The sequence below is a fragment of the Ochlerotatus camptorhynchus genome, unplaced genomic scaffold (assembly GCF_037179485.1).
Source record: "Ochlerotatus camptorhynchus isolate MF236.1 unplaced genomic scaffold, CSIRO-AGI_Acam_v1.1 ptg000038l, whole genome shotgun sequence".
In the NCBI taxonomy this organism is placed as follows: Eukaryota; Metazoa; Arthropoda; class Insecta; order Diptera; family Culicidae; genus Ochlerotatus; species Ochlerotatus camptorhynchus.
In genome coordinates this window covers 1,563,911-1,583,462 of record NW_027040529.1, presented here as the reverse complement: position 1 = coordinate 1,583,462, position 19,552 = coordinate 1,563,911, and the positions used below count along the sequence as shown (strand labels likewise).

At 39.2% G+C, this 19,552-nt stretch overlaps 1 protein-coding gene across 3 annotated transcripts in view; it reads left to right on the top strand.

Moving 5' to 3' along the window:
- for (cGMP-dependent protein kinase for) overlaps nt 1–19,552 on the top strand; it is a 690,301-nt gene that overhangs the window by 268,459 nt on the left and 402,290 nt on the right. For all 3 annotated transcript variants that reach the window (XM_065234649.1, XM_065234657.1, XM_065234666.1), the window contains one exon: nt 11,038–11,204. In XM_065234649.1, coding sequence (XP_065090721.1) covers nt 11,038–11,204 — 167 coding nt within the window. The remainder of the gene's footprint in view (nt 1–11,037; nt 11,205–19,552) is intronic.

The window sequence follows — 19,552 nt, the reverse complement described above, 5'->3', positions numbered from 1 at the left end:
TTTTCATTGTTTTCACGTACATTTCACATCAAATTTTATATGGCACCTAAAACAAGGCCACTTCATGAGAACTATTTTATAATTTTGGGAATTCGACAGGATTTTTATACCATCAGTTTTTATTTTAATTATTTTGATAAGATCGGATGGTATTTATGAATCTTTTTTTATCTTGATTGTTATTTTTCTAGTGGGCTTAGCAAGCGGCTAGGGTAAATGGCTCGGATAATGGTTTTAATTGTTGCCAAATAGCTTTTACTGTAGCTTAAATACGGGTTTGAAACGGTTCTCAATGCGTTTATCATGCAACCTTTTTGCAGTAAATCAATCTTGAGGAGCTTCGAACATACACATAAGCATAACTTTGGCATAAGATTGAAAAATATAAAATGTAGGTAACATTTTTTGCTATCTGCTACACCCATCATGTTAAAACCGTACGACCAGTAGCAGTTATTCTCAATTCCCATGGGGGAAAGGACTATAATCCAATTAATCGAAGATCCCGTTCTGGAATTTTGTGAACACAAATTCCCCTACAATCGTCAAATCATAATAACCTCATCAAACCCATGTCCGATTTCAAAATTGAATCATTCTCTGTTACACGAGAAACGATTAACTACCAATCGCAATCAGCCATATGTCACACCATTCCACGAATGGCAGTGCGTGGTGACCATTAATTAAAAACCCAATACTATCAATCGTAATCACCGCGTTAAACAGCTTTTAATTGCCCCATGATTAGCATATTACATCGCCCGGAGCACCTCTATTTGTCTATCGCCCGAGAAAGGTGGCGCGTTGCCGCCATCAATCAGCTGTAGGGCTCAGGTTGGCCGACTTTTCCGTTCGTTCTTTGGCTTCTGTCACAATAACCTTTCCGAACACGCGACGAGAATGCTCCCACTCGAGCCGAATGGAGAGTAGACCAATCTGCAGCTGGCACCCCACATAACTAACTACTGGGACCTGTCAAAACAGTCATCTACCGTGTAACGATTCATAAATTGTCTATTTCTCCTAACCACGGACCATTGCGTTTCGGAAAAGGGTAGCAGGGGCTGTTCGGGAGTGCTGACAGTCAGTGGATGCTGCGAGTCTCTTTAACTTTTACGACACTTTAACGATAATTGATGAAAGCCTGCGTGAGCAAATAAAACATTTATAAAATCATTAGCCACGGTAGGATTTGTCTCTCAATCTCTGTCTGATAGTAAATTTTAATGCCAGAGTGTTTTGTTCGGTGCAAATTTGCATGGGGCGGAACAAGACCTGGGTGGCAGGAGCGAGCACAAAGGGTGTTTAATGACAATGTTGGATCGCCCACTTTTGTGAAGCCGCGGGGCCAAAAGTCTAGCCCGAACCAGAAAACGATAAATCAGTTTGGGATGTTTTTCGAAAAATGAATTTCGTATATGGTGAATTTTTTAGCAAAACATCTCGAATTAAAGCATCGCCGTAGCAGGATCTTGATTTCGCTGGTAATGAAAATGTTATAGTGATTTTACGGTGACAAGCTCTACCGAGCGGGCGGTGAACATGTATGCAAATATGAATATGAATTAGGAGGAAATGAGAGATCGTTCCTCACCTAGCCTCTATACCTAAGCATGAATGGAACTGCGCGGTATGAGGGTCACCGATCGATCGGGCCTAGAAGGGGAATGTTTATATGGGGGCAGGCTAGCTATCGCAAAATGAGTCCATAAAAAGTTGTAGAATGGCTTTACCGCTGCTGGTGCAAACTGCATTGCAGATCGTGTAACAGGGAGAGTGCGGTTTGTGTGTGGGCTCACACTTTCAGACATCAGACAGACAGACAGACGGTGTGAAGCGATGCCAAGATGTATGCAAATGTATGAACAAGGGATTGTTGTTGCATCACAAGGCGCTAATGATTGCTAATTTTATGATTAATTGTTTCACGTGAGTCTGGTTGTGCATACATAAATGTCTCGATAGCTTGAGCACGGTGACGCGACATTTGACTCTTTGTGACCTACTTTTTATTTCACAAGATCAAAGATCACACAGCTTAGCAGAGTTTTAAGAATTTGTACAAACACGAAACATTCAGGAAATCGGTTCTACTCGCATTCCAAGCCACCGTTAACCGATCACCCAATGTCCGACAATCTAGTGGGCAATTTCGACCCACATCTTTCCTTCTATGGCTATCTGGCAATTCACCTGTCCAATCAATTCCGGCGCAGACCGCCCATATGCAGATACGTTTGTTGTTGGTGCCTCGTCGAGCGATTAAAGTAATCGATATTTAATTTATCGACGTGCGGTGCGTAAAATGCAAACAATATAATTAGCATTCTCGGTCCATGTAGCAGATAATTTCGTTTCTCCGCCGACCGGTGCTGCAGTGGTGCTGTGTGTCAATCGACATTTGAACTTGTCACTTGCGCTGTGCCGTGCCGTGATCTCTCACTTTCAACAGATTATGCTGTTGAACGAAAAAGGGTTCTCCAAAGTCTTCGATCGGCCACCTCCATTCGGTGAACGCCTATAAATCATCCAGCAAATTAAATGTCATTAAACTTATCTATACTCAACAAATCCCACATTGAACGAACGTTGATAATCTGTCTGCGTTCGCCGGAGGTTGGAGACTGAACCAACCACCCTTATAGACAAATGTCTAATCGAGGCCGAGACTCTGAGCCTAACAGGATTATCTCCCGCACCGTAGGCGCTTACACACATTCCTCCGATGGATACAGCCTAGAAATCGTACGCTGATAGAAAAAAGTCCTTCAGGTATTATGTGAGGCTTGAGCGAGTGTTGGTGAACCGTTGAAAAAGGCCTGACTGTGTGACATTTACGCAGGAAATCGCCTACGGTTTTGTCTTCGGATGATGGTGTAATTGAAACCAGACCAAATAGTTGCAGTAATTTGCAGCTCGTATGATTTATAGCGGCATGGTGATTGAGTGAGACAGATAGACGATGGAGGCAGATAGACGACTTTCACAAGCGAGTGATCAATTATCGGATGACCAGGAGCATTGTCCACGAGGAGTAGAGCATGCATATTATGACCCTTATCTTCTAAATAAGATTTCATTTCCGAGATAAGCATGTCTTCACATCACTGCTGTTTACGGTAGTCCGTGCTAGTCCGTCAATCATTGATCATTGATGGCGTCACAATATCAGCATCAATCGACAAAATCGATGCGACGAAGAGACTGTTAGCTTTCTTTTTCTGTTGAAGTTGAGCAGCTTTTCATCATTCTAGCATCTCAGTGGCGTTTATCAGAGTTGATACACTGAAACCAGGAAGTCAGGAAGTCTTTTTTTACGCAATATTCCGAGGGGGAAGACGGTTTTCATTTGAGTACCTCTTTTACTCAGAGTTGCTCAGAGTTACTCTGGTTTGCTCTGGGATCCGATCTAGTTGGTGATGAAAACAGAATTAGTAGGGCATACAGTTTTGGAATCTGACCATTCAAATGTCAGTTCGATAACGAAACGAAAACAATGAATGAAGAAAATAAATGGATGCAATATTTAAATAAGGAAATAATCTCGTTTTCTACCAATTCATTGAATTTTTAGCTATTATCTTAAATCACTATAATGATGGCTTTCTGCAGGGCACTTTTCTCTTTGCAATGGCAATGAAATTGACCAGTATCTTACTACCGTAATACTGAGCATCCAGATGCTTAGACCAGCGAATTCCCTTCCGGCTAACAGCTCCGATGGGGACATGTACTTGAGGATGAGTTCTGTGATGGTCTCTGTTGCTAGAACAGCAAAATGTAAACGTACAAATTATTCCACCAAAACCCCACAGAGGCTGGGGGAGCCCTATTAATTTTGTATCAAAACAGGTTATTGCGTGATGTTTGTTTTGCTAGCAGGTTCTCCGATGAATTGGGTGTATTTAAGGCATAGATCACCGGCGAAAAAAACTAACGTTCCTTTACACAGAAAACATTGATTGCTTGGGCTGCGCTGTCAAAACAATCGAGATAATAAATTCGTTCATCAGAGAGAGAAAGAGTTCCTCAGAGTTACTCTGGATTGCTCTTAATTTCTCACTGTCTTCCCTCGCAATATTCAATTTACGTCCTTCTTTTGAAGAAGTAAATTCCAAATAACGACTTTTTTTACGGAGTAAATTCCGTTTGCGAAGTCTTTTTTTACGCAGTATTCAATTTACGTCCCTCTTTTTACGAAGTAAATCCCAAATAACGAGATTTTTTGACGAAGTAAATCCCAAAGAACGAGGTTTTTTGACGAAGTAAATCCCAAATAACGAGTTTTCTTTTTACTAAGTAAATTCCAAATAACGAGTTTTTTTTTAGATTTTGGGAAACAAGGATATACTGTGAAATACCGCACAATATGGGTATTGTTGGAATCGGAGTGACGTGTAGGGACCGGAGATCGATGTCTGTCGCCATTTTGAAATCCAAGATGGCGGCTTCCGGTTACAGAAAAACTTGGACATTCTGCCAAATACCCCACAATATGGGTATTTTTGGAATCGGAGTGACGTGTAGGAACCGAATATCGATGTGTGACGCCTTTTTTAAATCCAAGATGGCGGCTTCCAGTTGCATAAAAACTTGGAAATTCTGTCAAATACCCCACAATATGGGTATTTTTGGAATCGGAGTGACGTGTAGGGACCGGAAATCAATGTCTGACACCATTTTGAGGTACAAGATGGCGATTTCGGTTACAGAAAAACTTGTAAATTCTGCCAAATACTCCCACAATATGGGTATTTTTGGAATCAGGGTGATGTCCACAATATGGGTATCTTAAGAATCGGGGTGACGTGGTGGTATTTGCCAATTTTTCTGTACCTGGTAGTTGTCATCCGGATCCAACATTTTGGGGTTGTAACAGTATTTTAACAGTATTTTTCTGATTTTTCAAAACCGGATTCACCATGTTGAATTTCAACATGGCGTCAGACATCGATTTCCAGTTCCTAAACGTCTCCCCGATTCCCAAAATACCCAGATTGTGGGTTATTTAACAGTATTTTTCGGTTTTTATGTATCCAGAAGTTGCCATCTTGAATTTCAAAACGGGTTCAGACATGGGTTTTCAGTCCTTATACGTCACCCCCATTCCAAAAATTCCCAAATTGTGGGGTATTTGACAGTTTTTCCCATTTTTTCTGTAACTGGATGCCGCCATCTTAGATTCATAAATGGCGTCAGACATGAATTTCCGGTTCCTACACATCAACCGATTCCAAAAATACCAATATTGTGGGGTATTTGACAATATTTTCATAAACCTCTTTTTACGAAGTAAATCCCAAATAACGTGGTTTATTTTTACGCACTAATTCGATTTACAAACCGTCGATTTGGTTCGTAAATGAAGGTTCCAGTGTACTAGAAGAGTTACACAAAGTGAAGCTTGCAACACTGATGTCGATCAATGGGCATTTTTTAAATTTTGGCAACCTTTGTTTTCGATAACACTTCGGATGACTTCACCTAAGTTGTGAAAGTTTCTTCTAGTTTCGACAACACTTTTCACGCAACAGAGTCAGTTTGTCTACTATGCTCGATAGGTAGACGGTTTTCAGGTCGTTAGGTAGATTTTGGTTTCAGTCAGTGCGTAACTCTTCTGAATCTCTTATGCATGATGAACCAGAGCAAACAGAACCGACCATTGTTTTTAATGAATGTAAATTACATTCACCGAAAAATAATAATAAGTTCTGCCCGCTCTAGTTCGTCATGCATAAGAGGTACAGTTTTGAGTTATTGCCAAAAGTTTTAGCTAATATCAAAATCTACAGAAGCTTCATACATTATTTTACAGAATTCTGTTGATGGAAAAAGTAAGAGGCAAATGAATGTAAATGAATGCACGAAATGAACGTAAACGATTTACCATGCCTGGTCGTTACACGTTTTTAATGGTGTTTATGGGTTTTGCAAGTGTCTAAAGATCCATAATTTAGATTAATGGGCACAAATGCTCATAATTAACCAGAATACAGTCATGGTTCCCAAATATGGAACCTGGAGATAACGGAACGGTCCTCGAAAGATTCTGAACATCCTTAAAAATGGTCAATCCATAAAACTGATCCTAGAACTCCGCGTTTTTTTCGAAAGCATTAGGAACTGTGATATAAGAAAGAATTTTGGATCATGACATAACCATGGACCTGTATGGTCATAAGACCGTCCTCCAGAAGATCCAAAACATCCGTAAAAGTGCTCAATCCACGAAACTGATCCTAGATTTCTACGGTTTTTTTTTCGAAAACATTTGAAACTGTGATATATTAAAGTATTTGGGGTCATGACATAAACATGGACCCGAATGACCATGGGGCCGTCCTCTGGTAGGTCCAGAACATCCGTAAAGGAGGTCAATCAATGAAACTGATCTTAGAGCTCTGCAGTTTTTTTTTTTTTAAATATTAGGAACTGTGATATAACTTATTTATAACATGTATATAAGGCTAGCAAGTTTTCATCAAAAACAATCAGTTATAAAAGTGTTATAAATAGGCAATTGAGAGTTGCCATACCTAATTATAACTTCAATATACGATACAAGTAATGTTCTTGTTTGTCGTGTTATAAACATGTTTTGATAACAATTATGAAATGTCTCAATGCATTCTACAAACTGCACTACAATATGGCTGAACAATGAAGCAATGTATAGAATGAAAAAAACATTTAATTTGTGTTTTCAACATCACATGTACGTTTTGTAACAGAGAAAAGTAAGATAATTAAAAAAGAAAGTTGATATTCTATTTTTTTTTTTTTTTTTTTTTGTATTTTGCAAAGTTGGGGAATTTTATCCAGGATTTTTTATGCAATTCAATTTATAATATAAAGCTTTTTCTAAGAGCCAATGAGTTTTTTAGAAGTAGAATGTATAGATTTACCATAAATTTGTAACCGCATAAATGTTTGCAGTACGGATTCTAAGTTTAGGCACTTTATTCGCACGACAAAATTCCTCAGAAGAATAAGTTGTGTAAATTGATGATAAACAAATTCCATTCGTAGGATGGATGAAATTAATTTACAACATGTCCAATATAGTAGGTTGCGTTATAGTCATAAATAAGTTGCGCAAGTCAAGCATATGTTATATATAGATCCCACCTCTTGCGCTTTTTTCGGTATAAATAAGTTGTATATAAGTGACTAGACGTGAATGTTTATCGCTGATATTGTCATAAATAAGTTATGTAAACCCGTTTATGACAAATTGTGTTGCTTGGGTATAGTCACTGTCTCAGAAAAAACTCAAATGTGCGGAACCAAATGTGCAATCAGGACACTTAGATTTTTTGCCGAGATAGGCAACACCGAGCAGCTCGGCTGGATCTTAGTGGAAAACTTGCCGAGATTCAGCAAAATGTATGTTTGTTAGCTGAGATCTCGGCAAAATTCCCGTTTGTTAGCTGAATATCGGTAAGTTTTTTTTTTCTGAGATCCAGCAAAATAAAATGCCTAGCTGGTGGTGCTCATCTCGGCAAAAAAAATTAAGTGTGTGGATAGAATTCAATAGCGTTCTATGGGAGAATGGTTTAACAAATTGGAAGTGGTTTCATTCAAATCGGTTCAGCCAACGTCAAGAAAAGTGAGTGAATTTTACTGAATTTTTTTTCAAAATTTAACTTTTTTGGCCATATCTCCGCAACCCAATGTGCGATCGGGATAAAATTCATTAGTGTCCTATGGGAAAACCAAACAAACGAAATAAAAGTGGTTCCACTCAAATCGGTTCCGCTATAGTCGAGAAAAGTGATTGAGAAATTTTGTTTACGTTTCAAAATTTATCTTTTTTGATCATGAATACGCACCTTTTCTCTTCCATAAATAAATATCAATGAGGTTTTATGGAAAATCAATATAAATACTTGCACTAATGTTGAGTCCCATGTGGGGTGTAGCACGATAAATTTCGGCGCATGTCAGAATCTGTCCACTTCCCGGGGGTACCTGGTACATCTGAAAGAGGCCATTGTAATAATTGGGCCTGAATATGTCCACCATTGATTTTATAGTAAAATTCTAATGTGATTTGAGGTGTCGCCTGATGAGTTTTTGATATATCAATCTTTTGCAAATTCTGGAATTCACATTTTTGTTCATATCTTCGGAACCATAATTCCGATCGGGAAAAAAATCAATAGCGATCTATGGGGATCTGAAACACATCCAGTTCCACTAAAAATTGGTCCAACCACCTCTGCGAAAAGTGAGTGACTTACACTCCTTCGAACTTACATACATACAAAAAGTTGAATCTCTCACTAAGATGTTCTCGTTCCCCCGCTGCTGTCGTGCAAAAGGACCAGTACTAAGTAACCCAAATTTAAGTTTGAATTACTCAAACTCTAGAAAACGTAGTTTACTTTTATTATTTTTTTTTTCCTTTGGTTTGCTTTTTCCGTCGATCTTGTTTTCCGTGCTGAGCACCAATGCTACCGACGTGCCAGGAAGGCAGCTCCCACACCTGGACCCTACCTATCGACCCATCAACTCATGAACCGGGGACCAACGGCTTTACTTCCCATCCGAAGGAAGGCGTGATCAGAGATGTTATGCCTCAGAACATCCCGGCGGCGCCGACTGGGATTGAACCCAGGCCTGCTGGGGTGAGAGGTTATCACGCTTACCACTACACCACCGGCGCCGTTAGTTTACTTTTAGACTGAGTTAAATTTTTCGAGCCTCATAAATCTTTTCGAATAGGACAAAAATCGACGAAAAATTTACTCTCCAGAAATATAAAACACATATAGAAAATATTCATTAGAATTTCATATGGGATATCATAATTGGGAATTGCAAATTCATGTGATATCACAAATGAAAATAAAGTGATTTATCATATAGAAACTCATGTTATCACATGAATGTTATGTAAAATTGAGATAGATATCATTGGTTTTGTTATTGGAAAAATATTATGTGCATTCCCAATAGAAACTAAATACAAACTTTTTGTATATCGTATATCGAGATGTTACTCATATTAGAAAACAAATTCCTGAAAAAGCTCGGAAAGTTTTACTCAGGCTATGAGTAAACTACGTTTTCAAGAATATGAGTGAACTAATCTCAACTTTGAGTCGACCTCATTTGTCGTGAAATCGTAATTTATCTTTTTAATAATTGCTTTTAACGTATACGGCGTAAATGGAAGCATTTCCAACTCCACTTAAGTTCAATTCGTTAAAAGCAGGTTCGTTTTGCTCGAACATGACTTTTACTGACATTTCAAATTTCGCATCTATTCCATAGCCCCCTCACACGCAAAACTTCTGCTAATTTTATATTTTATGCTGCTCAATCACAGACATTTCAGAAATTCACAGACTTCTGAAAAAAATCTGGCATCTCTGGTCACGACCCAAAATTCTTTCTTATATCACAGTTCCAAGTGTTTTCGAAAAAAAAACCGCGGAGCTCTAGGATCACTTTCTTGGATTGACCAATTTTACAGATGTTTCGGATCTTCCTGAGCATGCTCCCATGGCCATCCGGGTCTGTGTTTATGTCATGTACCCAAATTCTTTCTTAACTTTCCATAACTTTTTTTTTATTTTTATATTTTGTTCAATGTTTCACAAAGTTGTGATTGCTTAAAAATGAACGTTTTTGCACAAGGAATCAAACCGCTATATATGTTTTTTTTTAAGGATTGAAGTCCGTTTTTATAATTTTTTAACACTATCTTTAAGGGGGTGTATCTTCAATGTTAGCAGGCATTAGCAGCTAATCTCAACGTCATTTCGTTCAGAAACTTATACCTTACTGTAACATATACAATTCCCCGTAACGTGGGTAGATCACTTTTTTTGTGGTACGTTATGGGATGTAAGATCTACCACCGGTTCCTAGGCTTCACTACTTCAAACTAGGGGAACAGGATTTTTCAGTAATCAAAGGAACACATCTTAGTCATTGTTACTTTGTATGCCTTATTGATAGATACAAAACTCGGCTTTGTCCACCGAGGATGATCTTGAAACAAGGAAAAATGAGTTAGCTAATCTGCATTTATGTGATTCCTAATCTTCTATTCGTTGTTCCCTAGTTTGAAGTGGTTAAAACTAGGGTTCTGATGCATGGTCATTATCGGTGTCATTGTTTAATTTCGTTGCTAAAAAAAAACTAATTTTGACGGACAAAGGGCGCGCCTTTGGAGGGTGTTCCAACACTCCAAAGGGTATAAATAACGGGACCTTTCAATTAGAGTCGGATTCTTGCGATAAATGCAAGTATGGTCACTGAAAAAAAAAATGGAATAGGCAAGAGCGCTAATTCGTCGTAATCGCCCATTTCCGTTCTATCGAGCAGAAATCATCAATAATATCAATAATTTCACCATGCACAAAACAATAATGCGTTTGTTCCGATCCGTTAGTTAATAAGCCACAACATGAAGCCTTTTACAGCGCATTGTATGAATATTTACACTCATTGTTCACTAAACAAAAGAAGCGCTCCTAGCGAATCCACATTTTCTACCATCATCCGTAGAACGAAGAAATACAAATGGCGTTTCAATGCGTTAGGACGGAATTAAAACTCGTAGGACGAATTTAGAAGCAAGAAGCAGTGTTAGTTTTTTAATAATATGAAAACATCTTTGATGAAAACATTCCATGTTTTGTTCAAACCCTTTCAGAAAAGATAAGTAAAGTGCGGGATGTTCTAAGAAGGACGGAAATTATATCCAAAACCCTACTTCTTTATTTCTCAATAGTGATGGAGTAATACGACATACACTAAACTAAGGACAGTACAATAGATGAAATTACTGGTACCGACCTACTGGAGACCACTCCATGAATAGTAAACATGCATAGGATTAAAAAAAAAATACTTAAATTTCCAAGAAACTTTTTATAGGGAAAAACTCAGCTACATTCTGCCAAACACCACGCGTCTCCATCGATTCATCGAAAGCTACTTACTGAGATGGCAGCTACTTACCTTCAACACAATCCAACGCAATTTCTAACCCACCGATATCGTTCTTCCCATCCGCAGATCCCGCGAAATCATCAAATCCGCCATCCTGGACAATGACTTCATGAAGAACCTGGAGATGACGCAGATCCGCGAGATCGTGGACTGCATGTACCCGGTGCAGTACGGCGCCGGCAGCCTCATCATCAAGGAGGGCGATGTGGGCAGCATAGTCTACGTGATGGAAGGTAAGTGCTAAGTGGATCTTAATTCGAGAGAAACAGAAAAAAAAGCTTTCAGTGTGGATCGCAAGCTGTGCTTGCGAGTAGTATACCTTTCGGGGGCATTGCCGATTGCCGTTCAGCTTAAGTTGTGGTTCAAATTATGCTGCTCGTGGCCCGGGATGGCCGCAGAGATTCATGATCACGATCGACTATCTGCGTAATGGTACGCTATTAGCTTATCATCTCGTTGAAAGCAGTTTTACAGTCTGTAGGAGGAAGCGAAAGAAAGCTCAAGAGCACATAAATTAGCATGATGAATGACTGATACTCGGCGTGTGCGGTTACAAAACGGGGAAGAATCGTGATGACGATCAACGTCGCAGTCGTCTTCTGTAGCCTTTTGTGGGGGTTGAACGATGTAAACGATAGCCAAAGTAGCAGTCAAGAGGGAAGGTGAAAAATGCGCACGATGAAAAGCGCGGATAGAATCATTTGTTTGGCGAGCCGGTTTTCGCTTTCTATGAACTTGATCCGCACCGACCGTGGCGTGGATGATGGTGAAGTGAAAAAGTGAAGCTACCTACCTCTCATCTTGGTGATTATAGTCGTAGGCAAATGCCACCAGGAAGAGGCTGCTTGTTCACTGCGGTTGATGAATGGTTCTTCTATTTCAGTGGGTAGATATTGAATTAGTGGTTGTACGTGGAAGGATTCCAGTAAATTGGGCGTTCTAAAATTTTCTTAAACATAGGTGTACTCATTTTATTTTTGCTGTAAACATGATCATTATTTTGAAACATTGCAATTCGATGGGTAAAACTTGTAAAACTTGGAAAGTAGAATATGCCACAGTCAGTTCTTAAATCAATTTTAAAATTACAAGCATACACTCTTTTCTAATAACGTAACAATTCTACTCAAGTAGTAAACTTACACTGTACTTAGTACAGATCATAAATTCAAGTTCAAGGTATACAAATTATGTTCTAAGTCCATGAGTGTATAACAATTTATATACATTTTTGATGAATTTTGCGAGATTTTTGATGGTTTGAATTTAAAATATAATCAAATTTAAAACTAATTGAATTCTTCTTTTTAAACAGCTTTATCAACATCACAATCAACCACAATGCTTATAACAGAAAGTTATTTTGTCTTGCATATTTTAAAGATGCACACGTAGCATAAGTTAGTAGGATAATTTTGTATAGCGCAATCATAACATAACGATCGTTCTAGTCCTCTAGTCCTTCTACTTATTAAATCTTGTGGTCGTCGTTAGGAACAGAAGAGGTCGCACCTTTTTAATATGAAGGAGCCTGTAATTGAACCAACGATCTTCTGCTCACTAAGCAAAAACGGTCGTCACTAGGCCCCTTATATCACTACAAACGATTTCAACCGGGTTTGTATCGACGTTCCAAACTGATGACAACGACGACAACGGACACGCAAAAGGATAAATCAGTTAGAGTGACATTCTTAGTCAATGACCTCCTCAATAGGCTAAATCATGATCTCTGAGCTGGATTGATTATTTTACTACAAATATCTATCATCTTTTTCCGCACAGTTCGAAAAAGTAGTGTAAAGTTCTGTTCAATATGATGCACATAAATGGAGCGTAACATATCATATAAGTTTACATTATACATCATGTAAAGTTCTGACCAACAATGTAGCAAATATTGTATACAAAAGCCTATCTTTGTAAACAACATTGTTTAAATGTTGCTCGGTTGCGTGAAATGAAATTTAAGTTTACGCACGCAAACCAAAAATATATTACAATGAATGTTAGTTCCGTTTCCTATCATCCTCTGTTCATGAACATCGCAGCGAATGTTAGAAGTTGACCTTACAGGCGATGTAATGGTTTTTTATCTTTTTCATTTCGTGTTCTATCTACGCTTTCGACTATACCAGTAAGCTTGTAGAACGATGCACATTGTAGAACAATGTAGAACTTGCCTAGAATCTCTCCAACAGAAAAAGCATACGAAGTCAAGTATGCGAGAAAATGAGCGCTTCATGTTTGCTTTTAGGTTATCCATATTCAGGAGCATGGAGAGCGCATTGGAGAAAGCACAGGTCTGATAATCGAAGCGTTCTTGGTTCGAGTCCAGTCGGCAATCGGATTCCTATTTTTTTCGACATAACTAATTTACCTCACTAATACACTCTACATTTTTCGGTCTCCAATTTTCTTGCATTGGTCCGCAGCTAGGTATATCGCATCCTCGGTTCATGCGGTCTCCACTAACATCCTCTGATGATGAATCCCACATAATTGTAAGCGAATCTTACATCCCTCGGTTGGGTGCGTGAATGAATGTTTACATCACAATTAAAATTCAGATTTTTTATCTGTGCGGTCCTGTTTGAACTCTATTTCTTTTTAAAGCGGGTTTTCACCTTGCCATCTAGAAAGTTGCTGTCTTCGGGTAAGTTGTTCAACGGATCAATACCTAATGGTTGGTGGACAGAAGTTCGGAATTTTCTCACTACGCATCGCTAGTGTGCTTGAATTTGTTATTTCCTAGTTCGTGGTATATCTTGAAATCCTTGCAACTTGAAAGTTGCTTTCTTCGGCGAAGTTGTTCAGTAGATTAAGACCTAATGATTGGTGGACAGAAGTTCGGGATTTTTTCACTACGCGGCGCTAGGCTATGTGCTTGAATTTATGATTTCCTTGATTGTGTTATATCTTGAAACCTTTGCCATCTAGATAGTTGCTGTCTTGAGGGAAGTTGTTCAGTGGATCAATACCTAATGGTTGGTGGACAGAAGTTTGGAATTTTCTCACTACGCACCGCTAGTGTGCTTGAATTTGTTATTTCCTAGATCGTGGTATATCTTGAAATCCTTGTCATCTAGAAAGTTGCTTTCTTCGGCGAAGTTGTTCAGTGGATTAAGACCTCATGATTGGTGGACAGAAGTTTGGGATTTTTTCACTACGCGGCACTAGTGTGCTTGAATTTGTGATTTTCTTGCTCGTGTTATATCTTAAAATAGTGCACAGCAAAAATAAATTTTAAAATCACATCCAAGAGGATGCACTTCAACCATGCCGAAAATCTCATGTAATTTTTATGGCCACAAACATAAACAAATGCAGTAAAAGCAGAGTAATGTAAGTTCATGCACTGTATTAATGATAATTTTTTCCTTTTTGGCAAGTAATATTTCACCCTATTTTTGACACGATTGAAGTGCATCTACTTTGATGTGATATCAAAATTAATTTTTTGCTGTGTGTGCTTGAATTTGTGATTTCCTTGTTTATATGATATCTTGAAATTCTTGCCATATAGAAAATTTCTGTCTTGGGCGAAGTTGTTCAGTGGATCAAGATCTAATAATTGGTGAACTGAAGTTCGAAATTTTCTCACTACGCGGCACTAGTGTGCTTGAATTTTTGATTTCCTTGTTTGTATGATATCTTGGAATCCTTGCTATCTAGAAAGTTGCTGTCTTGGGTGAAGTTGTTCAGTGGATCAAGACTTAATGGTTTGTGGACAGAAGTTCGACATTTTTTCACTACGCGGCGCTAGTGTGCTTGAATTTGTGATTTCCTTGTTCATGTGATTTCTTGAAATCCTTGCCATATAGGAAGTTGCTGTCTTCGGAAATGTTGTTCAGTGGACCAAGACCTTCATTTTTAAAAATAAATTAGTTGATAATTTGGCAAATTCGTCCTGCTAATGTATATGTGAGATGTTATTCGTGCTTTATAACAAAAACCTGTCATTTAAGGAAAATATTACATTATGAAATCTGCCCTTAAACATTGTTTGCTGCAGGAGACGACTTCGAGCAACAGAAAATTCCAACATGGAAAGTAGTCAAGGAGAGGCGACTTCGTCATTCAGAAATATCTCTTCTATCATTCCTTCGTAATTTTCACCCAGCTGCTAGTTTTAGTTTGCGTGTAGAGAGTTGAAATTTAAATAACAATCATATTTGGTATGGTTGTAAAAATTAATCAGGAAATGAAACGAAGCACAGAATCTTTTTGGTGGAAATTTGTAACGTTTATTAAGTATGTGGACTGTCATGTTGAATTTCCCGTTTCGAAAAATAAATAAATGAGAATTTGGTTTTTGATCAATCAATGTTTACTTTGGTTTCTGATAGTGTACTTTTTACATTTGATATATACTGCCGTTATACGCATAACGGTCCCATGTTCTATGCAATACTTATACACCGTGGGACTCTTATGCGTATAACGGCAGTATTTGTATATATAAAAAAATACAAACGATTACATCTCAGTTTATTCCTTCCATCCCAAAAGAAGACTTTCACATTCCGTCAGCAATTCGAAAACCTTAGTCCGGCGCTCCTCGTTCGTGTCGAGAGTGACAAAGCGCTGCAGCTCGGTTAGTTCTTGGTGTTGGTCCTTAAATTCTTGAGCGCTTGGTGCTGGCATCTCAAGTACTTCTTCAACAGTTGTTTCCTTTTCTGCAATCAGTTCATACATTTCGATCCACTGAACAACTTTGCGGAAGACAGCAACTTCCTAGATGGCAAAGATTTCAAGATATTCCTAAACAAGGAAATCACACATACATGCATACTAGCACCGCGTAGTGAGGATATTCCAAACTTCTGTCCACCAAACATTCCCAAGTAACATTGCAAGTTTTATCGTGGTTTTAAAGCACTCTACAAGTCGAGATAATGGTCTTCAGAACCCTTATAAAACCCAAATTGTTACTTAGGATTAGGATTTGATCTACTGAACAACTTCACCGAAGAAAGCAACCTCCTAGATGGCAAGAATTTCAAGATATCACAAAAACAAGGAAATCACTAGCGCCGCGTAGTGATAAAATTCCAAACTTCTATCCGCCAACAATAAGGTCTTGCTCCACTAAACAACTTCGCCGAAGAAAGCAACTTCCAAGATGGCAAGGATTTCAAGATATCACAAAAACAAGGAAATCACTAATTCATGCAAACTAGCGCCGCGTATTGATAAAATTCCGAAGTTCTATCCACCAACAATAAAGTATTGATCCACTGAACAACTTCGCCGAAGAAAGCAACCTCCTAGATGGCAAGGATTTCATGATATCACAAAAACAAGGGCATCATTGATTCATGCACACTAGCGCCGCGTAGTGAGCGGCGCCGGTGGTGTAGTGGTAAGCGTGATTACCTCTCACCCCAGCAGGCCTGGGTTCAATCTCAGTCGGCGCCCCTGGGATGTTCTGAGGCATAACATCACTGATCACGCCATCCTTCGGAAGGGAAGTAAAGCCGTTGGTCCCCGGTTCATGAGTTTGATGGGTCGATAGGAAGGGTCCAGGTGTGGGAGCTGCCTCCCTGGCGTCGGTAGCATTGGTGCTCAGCACGGAAAACAAGATCGACGGAAAACAAATCAAGGAAAAAAAAAAGCGCCGCGTAGTGAGAAAAATCGGAACTTCTGTCCACCAACCTTTAGGTCTAGATCCACTGAACAACTTTGCCGAAGACAGTAACCTTCTATATGTCCAGGATCGCGTGATATTCCATGTTGGTCTCTATTAGATCAAATCCCATATGCTACGTGTACTCCACTTACGCGAAATTGATTTACGTGGTACGTATTACTCACGCTCTTCGGGGAGATAGTGTATATGAATACCAAACAAAGATCTTAACTTGTCCTTCAATTTTCGATTTGATTGGTCACTATGTTCTGTTTACTCTTCGTACTACATGAAAACGATGCGTACAGAGTAAAATTAGCATCAAAATCCATCCTTGCAATCAAAAGTTTCTCACTAAGCCACACTGATGTAATTTCAACTTCCTTCCGCATGCGCAATTGCCCCGAATAGAAAGTCAGCTCATTCTAATTCAATTATTTCCAAAATCATTCTCACCATCAACCAAATTAAAAGCAAACACACATCACCTCCACATCAAGCCAAAACCATCACCTACAACTTCGAGCCGGTTCGGTGTTCCTCCATTTCCTGCGACCTTGCACAACGCTCTCCCCAATCTAAATCCAATCTAGCAAAACCGGCTTTACGAATTCTAGTCCAATTGTTCTCGCAAGGCATGCAAAAAAAATAAAGGCGTCGTCCTTCAACACAAAAGCAGCAGCAACGGCGAAGCGAATGAAGATTGCTGCTGCCGCTGCTGTTGAGAGAAGTTCGATTCGTAAAATTCGATCCGAGCGTTTCGTGGCAGCAGCGTCGTCGTCGGTCGTCGGTAACTTGCATGCAAAAAGGCGACGAACCCCACTCGTACGAAATGGAGCAGCTTGAGGGTAGTTGCAGTTTGTTGCCGATTGTTAATGGTGTGTTTATACCTGTGAAGATTTGCTAGCGCTAGTGTACTAGCACTATAAAAAAAAATTAGCCAGCATCTACCAGCATGAGATGTCAGGAGCAACTGAAATTCGTGCTAGTTGGTTGAGCTGGTTGAGCTAGTGAACCAGCATATGTGCAAACACCCCATAAACCAAAACAGAAACGCCAGCAATTATTTCAGTTTGGACATTATTATTACCACTGGTATATTGTCAGTGCAGTGACCATAAAAACCGTTCGGACTTCGGTGTGGATACAGCACAAGTCTTAAAGGCCACTGATATCAACAATGAAGCGAGATATATGCGTGAGCAGTCTCCGGACAACCTTCAACAGTCCAATAGCTCTACGAATTATCTATGCATTCTCTCCGGGTACTTATATCCAGCCTAGGATGCACAGCACACACGCATAGAACACAGACACGTGCACGAGCGGTGGGTTTCCGATGGGAGATAAAAGTAAACCATCGAAATCAAAAGTGAATGGTGCTGTGGGAGGTTCTGACTCCGGTCCCAAGCACGAAGAGATCTTGCCAACAATGTAAGTAAGCGGCAGTATGGTAGTGGTTCATTAAACACTGCCATGCTCCGTTGGCTGGGCGCTTAGACCAGAGAGAAAGATAGACAAACATGTTTTGCCTGCGCTCGCGTTGATACCAGACTTTGGCGTTGGCTCAGACCTCACAGTTTTGATGTTGTGTTTGTGCAAATTCGCCGCCAAAGTTCCGCAATAATTTGCATGGCTAGGGCTCTTTCTGCTTCTCATTATTAATTTAATCCAACCTATTGAAAATGCATGATGGCGGCATCTTTTCATTCCACTCGATACTTGGCTGCTGCTTCAGTATAAACAGCATATGTATGCTGGGTGGCTACATAGATCATATCTAGTGACGATGAAAAGTAACTACACACACGCTGCATGCGACGATGATGCTAGTCTAGCGTAAAATGAATTGAGCCGTTTACTGTACGCTTGTTGTAAATCATTGGATGCTTTTTACAGGGATTATTTAATGAAGATATTAAAATTTGTTACGTAAGGGAAGTTTCTTACGTTGGTGGTTTTTTGAATACCATTAGGTGTTGCATCAATCGCACAGCAACTAAAAAGTTGTAAAGTTTTGAATATTTTTAAAGAAGGAAACATCGTAAAAGTATGCATAGCTTAGGTACTAATCGCGTTGTGCGTGCCCAAGGAAACAATGTATAAGACATGGTAGTGAGCTGGTAACTAGACTGTAAAGCAGTGAGCCCACCAAACTGAAATTAATCATCCGAAGTTGAGCTTTGGAACAGTCTACATCCAAAAGTGAGGTGCAACACCCATTCATGCAGATCGGACGTGGACCTCCTGTTATTTCCACAATTCTCAAAACCTTAAGTGCTTCAGATTAACTATAAACTAAATGATCCCTTCATAATTTCGGAAAATGTCGTCATATTGATACAATTTAAAACTCTCACAACTCCCGAGAACTGTCAAATTCCTAAACTAATTTAATCTAATCTAATATGTTTATATTAGCCAGTACGAGAAAGCATCCTGGAAATTGATTGGGTTAGATGACGCCTAATCATTATTCTTGTCAATATTGATGTTGGCAGCATATCTGAGATATGATACAAACATCTAAACGGTCAGGCCTACTGCGTTGCATTTGTCACAAAGATGGTTGTTTGAAATGATTCGTGTTTAAATTAAAACATTCAAACAACAATAAGGGTACCAAGAGTTTTGGCAGTGCCGAAAGTTGTGCCAACCGTTGTGCCGATCATTCCGAAGTAGGCCGAAATGTATCAATCAAGGTGTCAATATCGCATGGGTTTGGCAACCCTAAAGTTAGACTTTTGTGATTGTGTTTACATTTTCAGTTTATCTAATTCATGACCATGGTTCATGGCAAATATTAAGCTTCACTCTCATTAGAACGAGAGCGGATTGGACAGTGGTAGAAGGAAGCAATACAACCTATACGACCCGTCCACAAGAAACGGACGGAGAACGACATTTTCACCAGCTGCCAGTAAAATGCTCTCCGACAAAATCAAACCC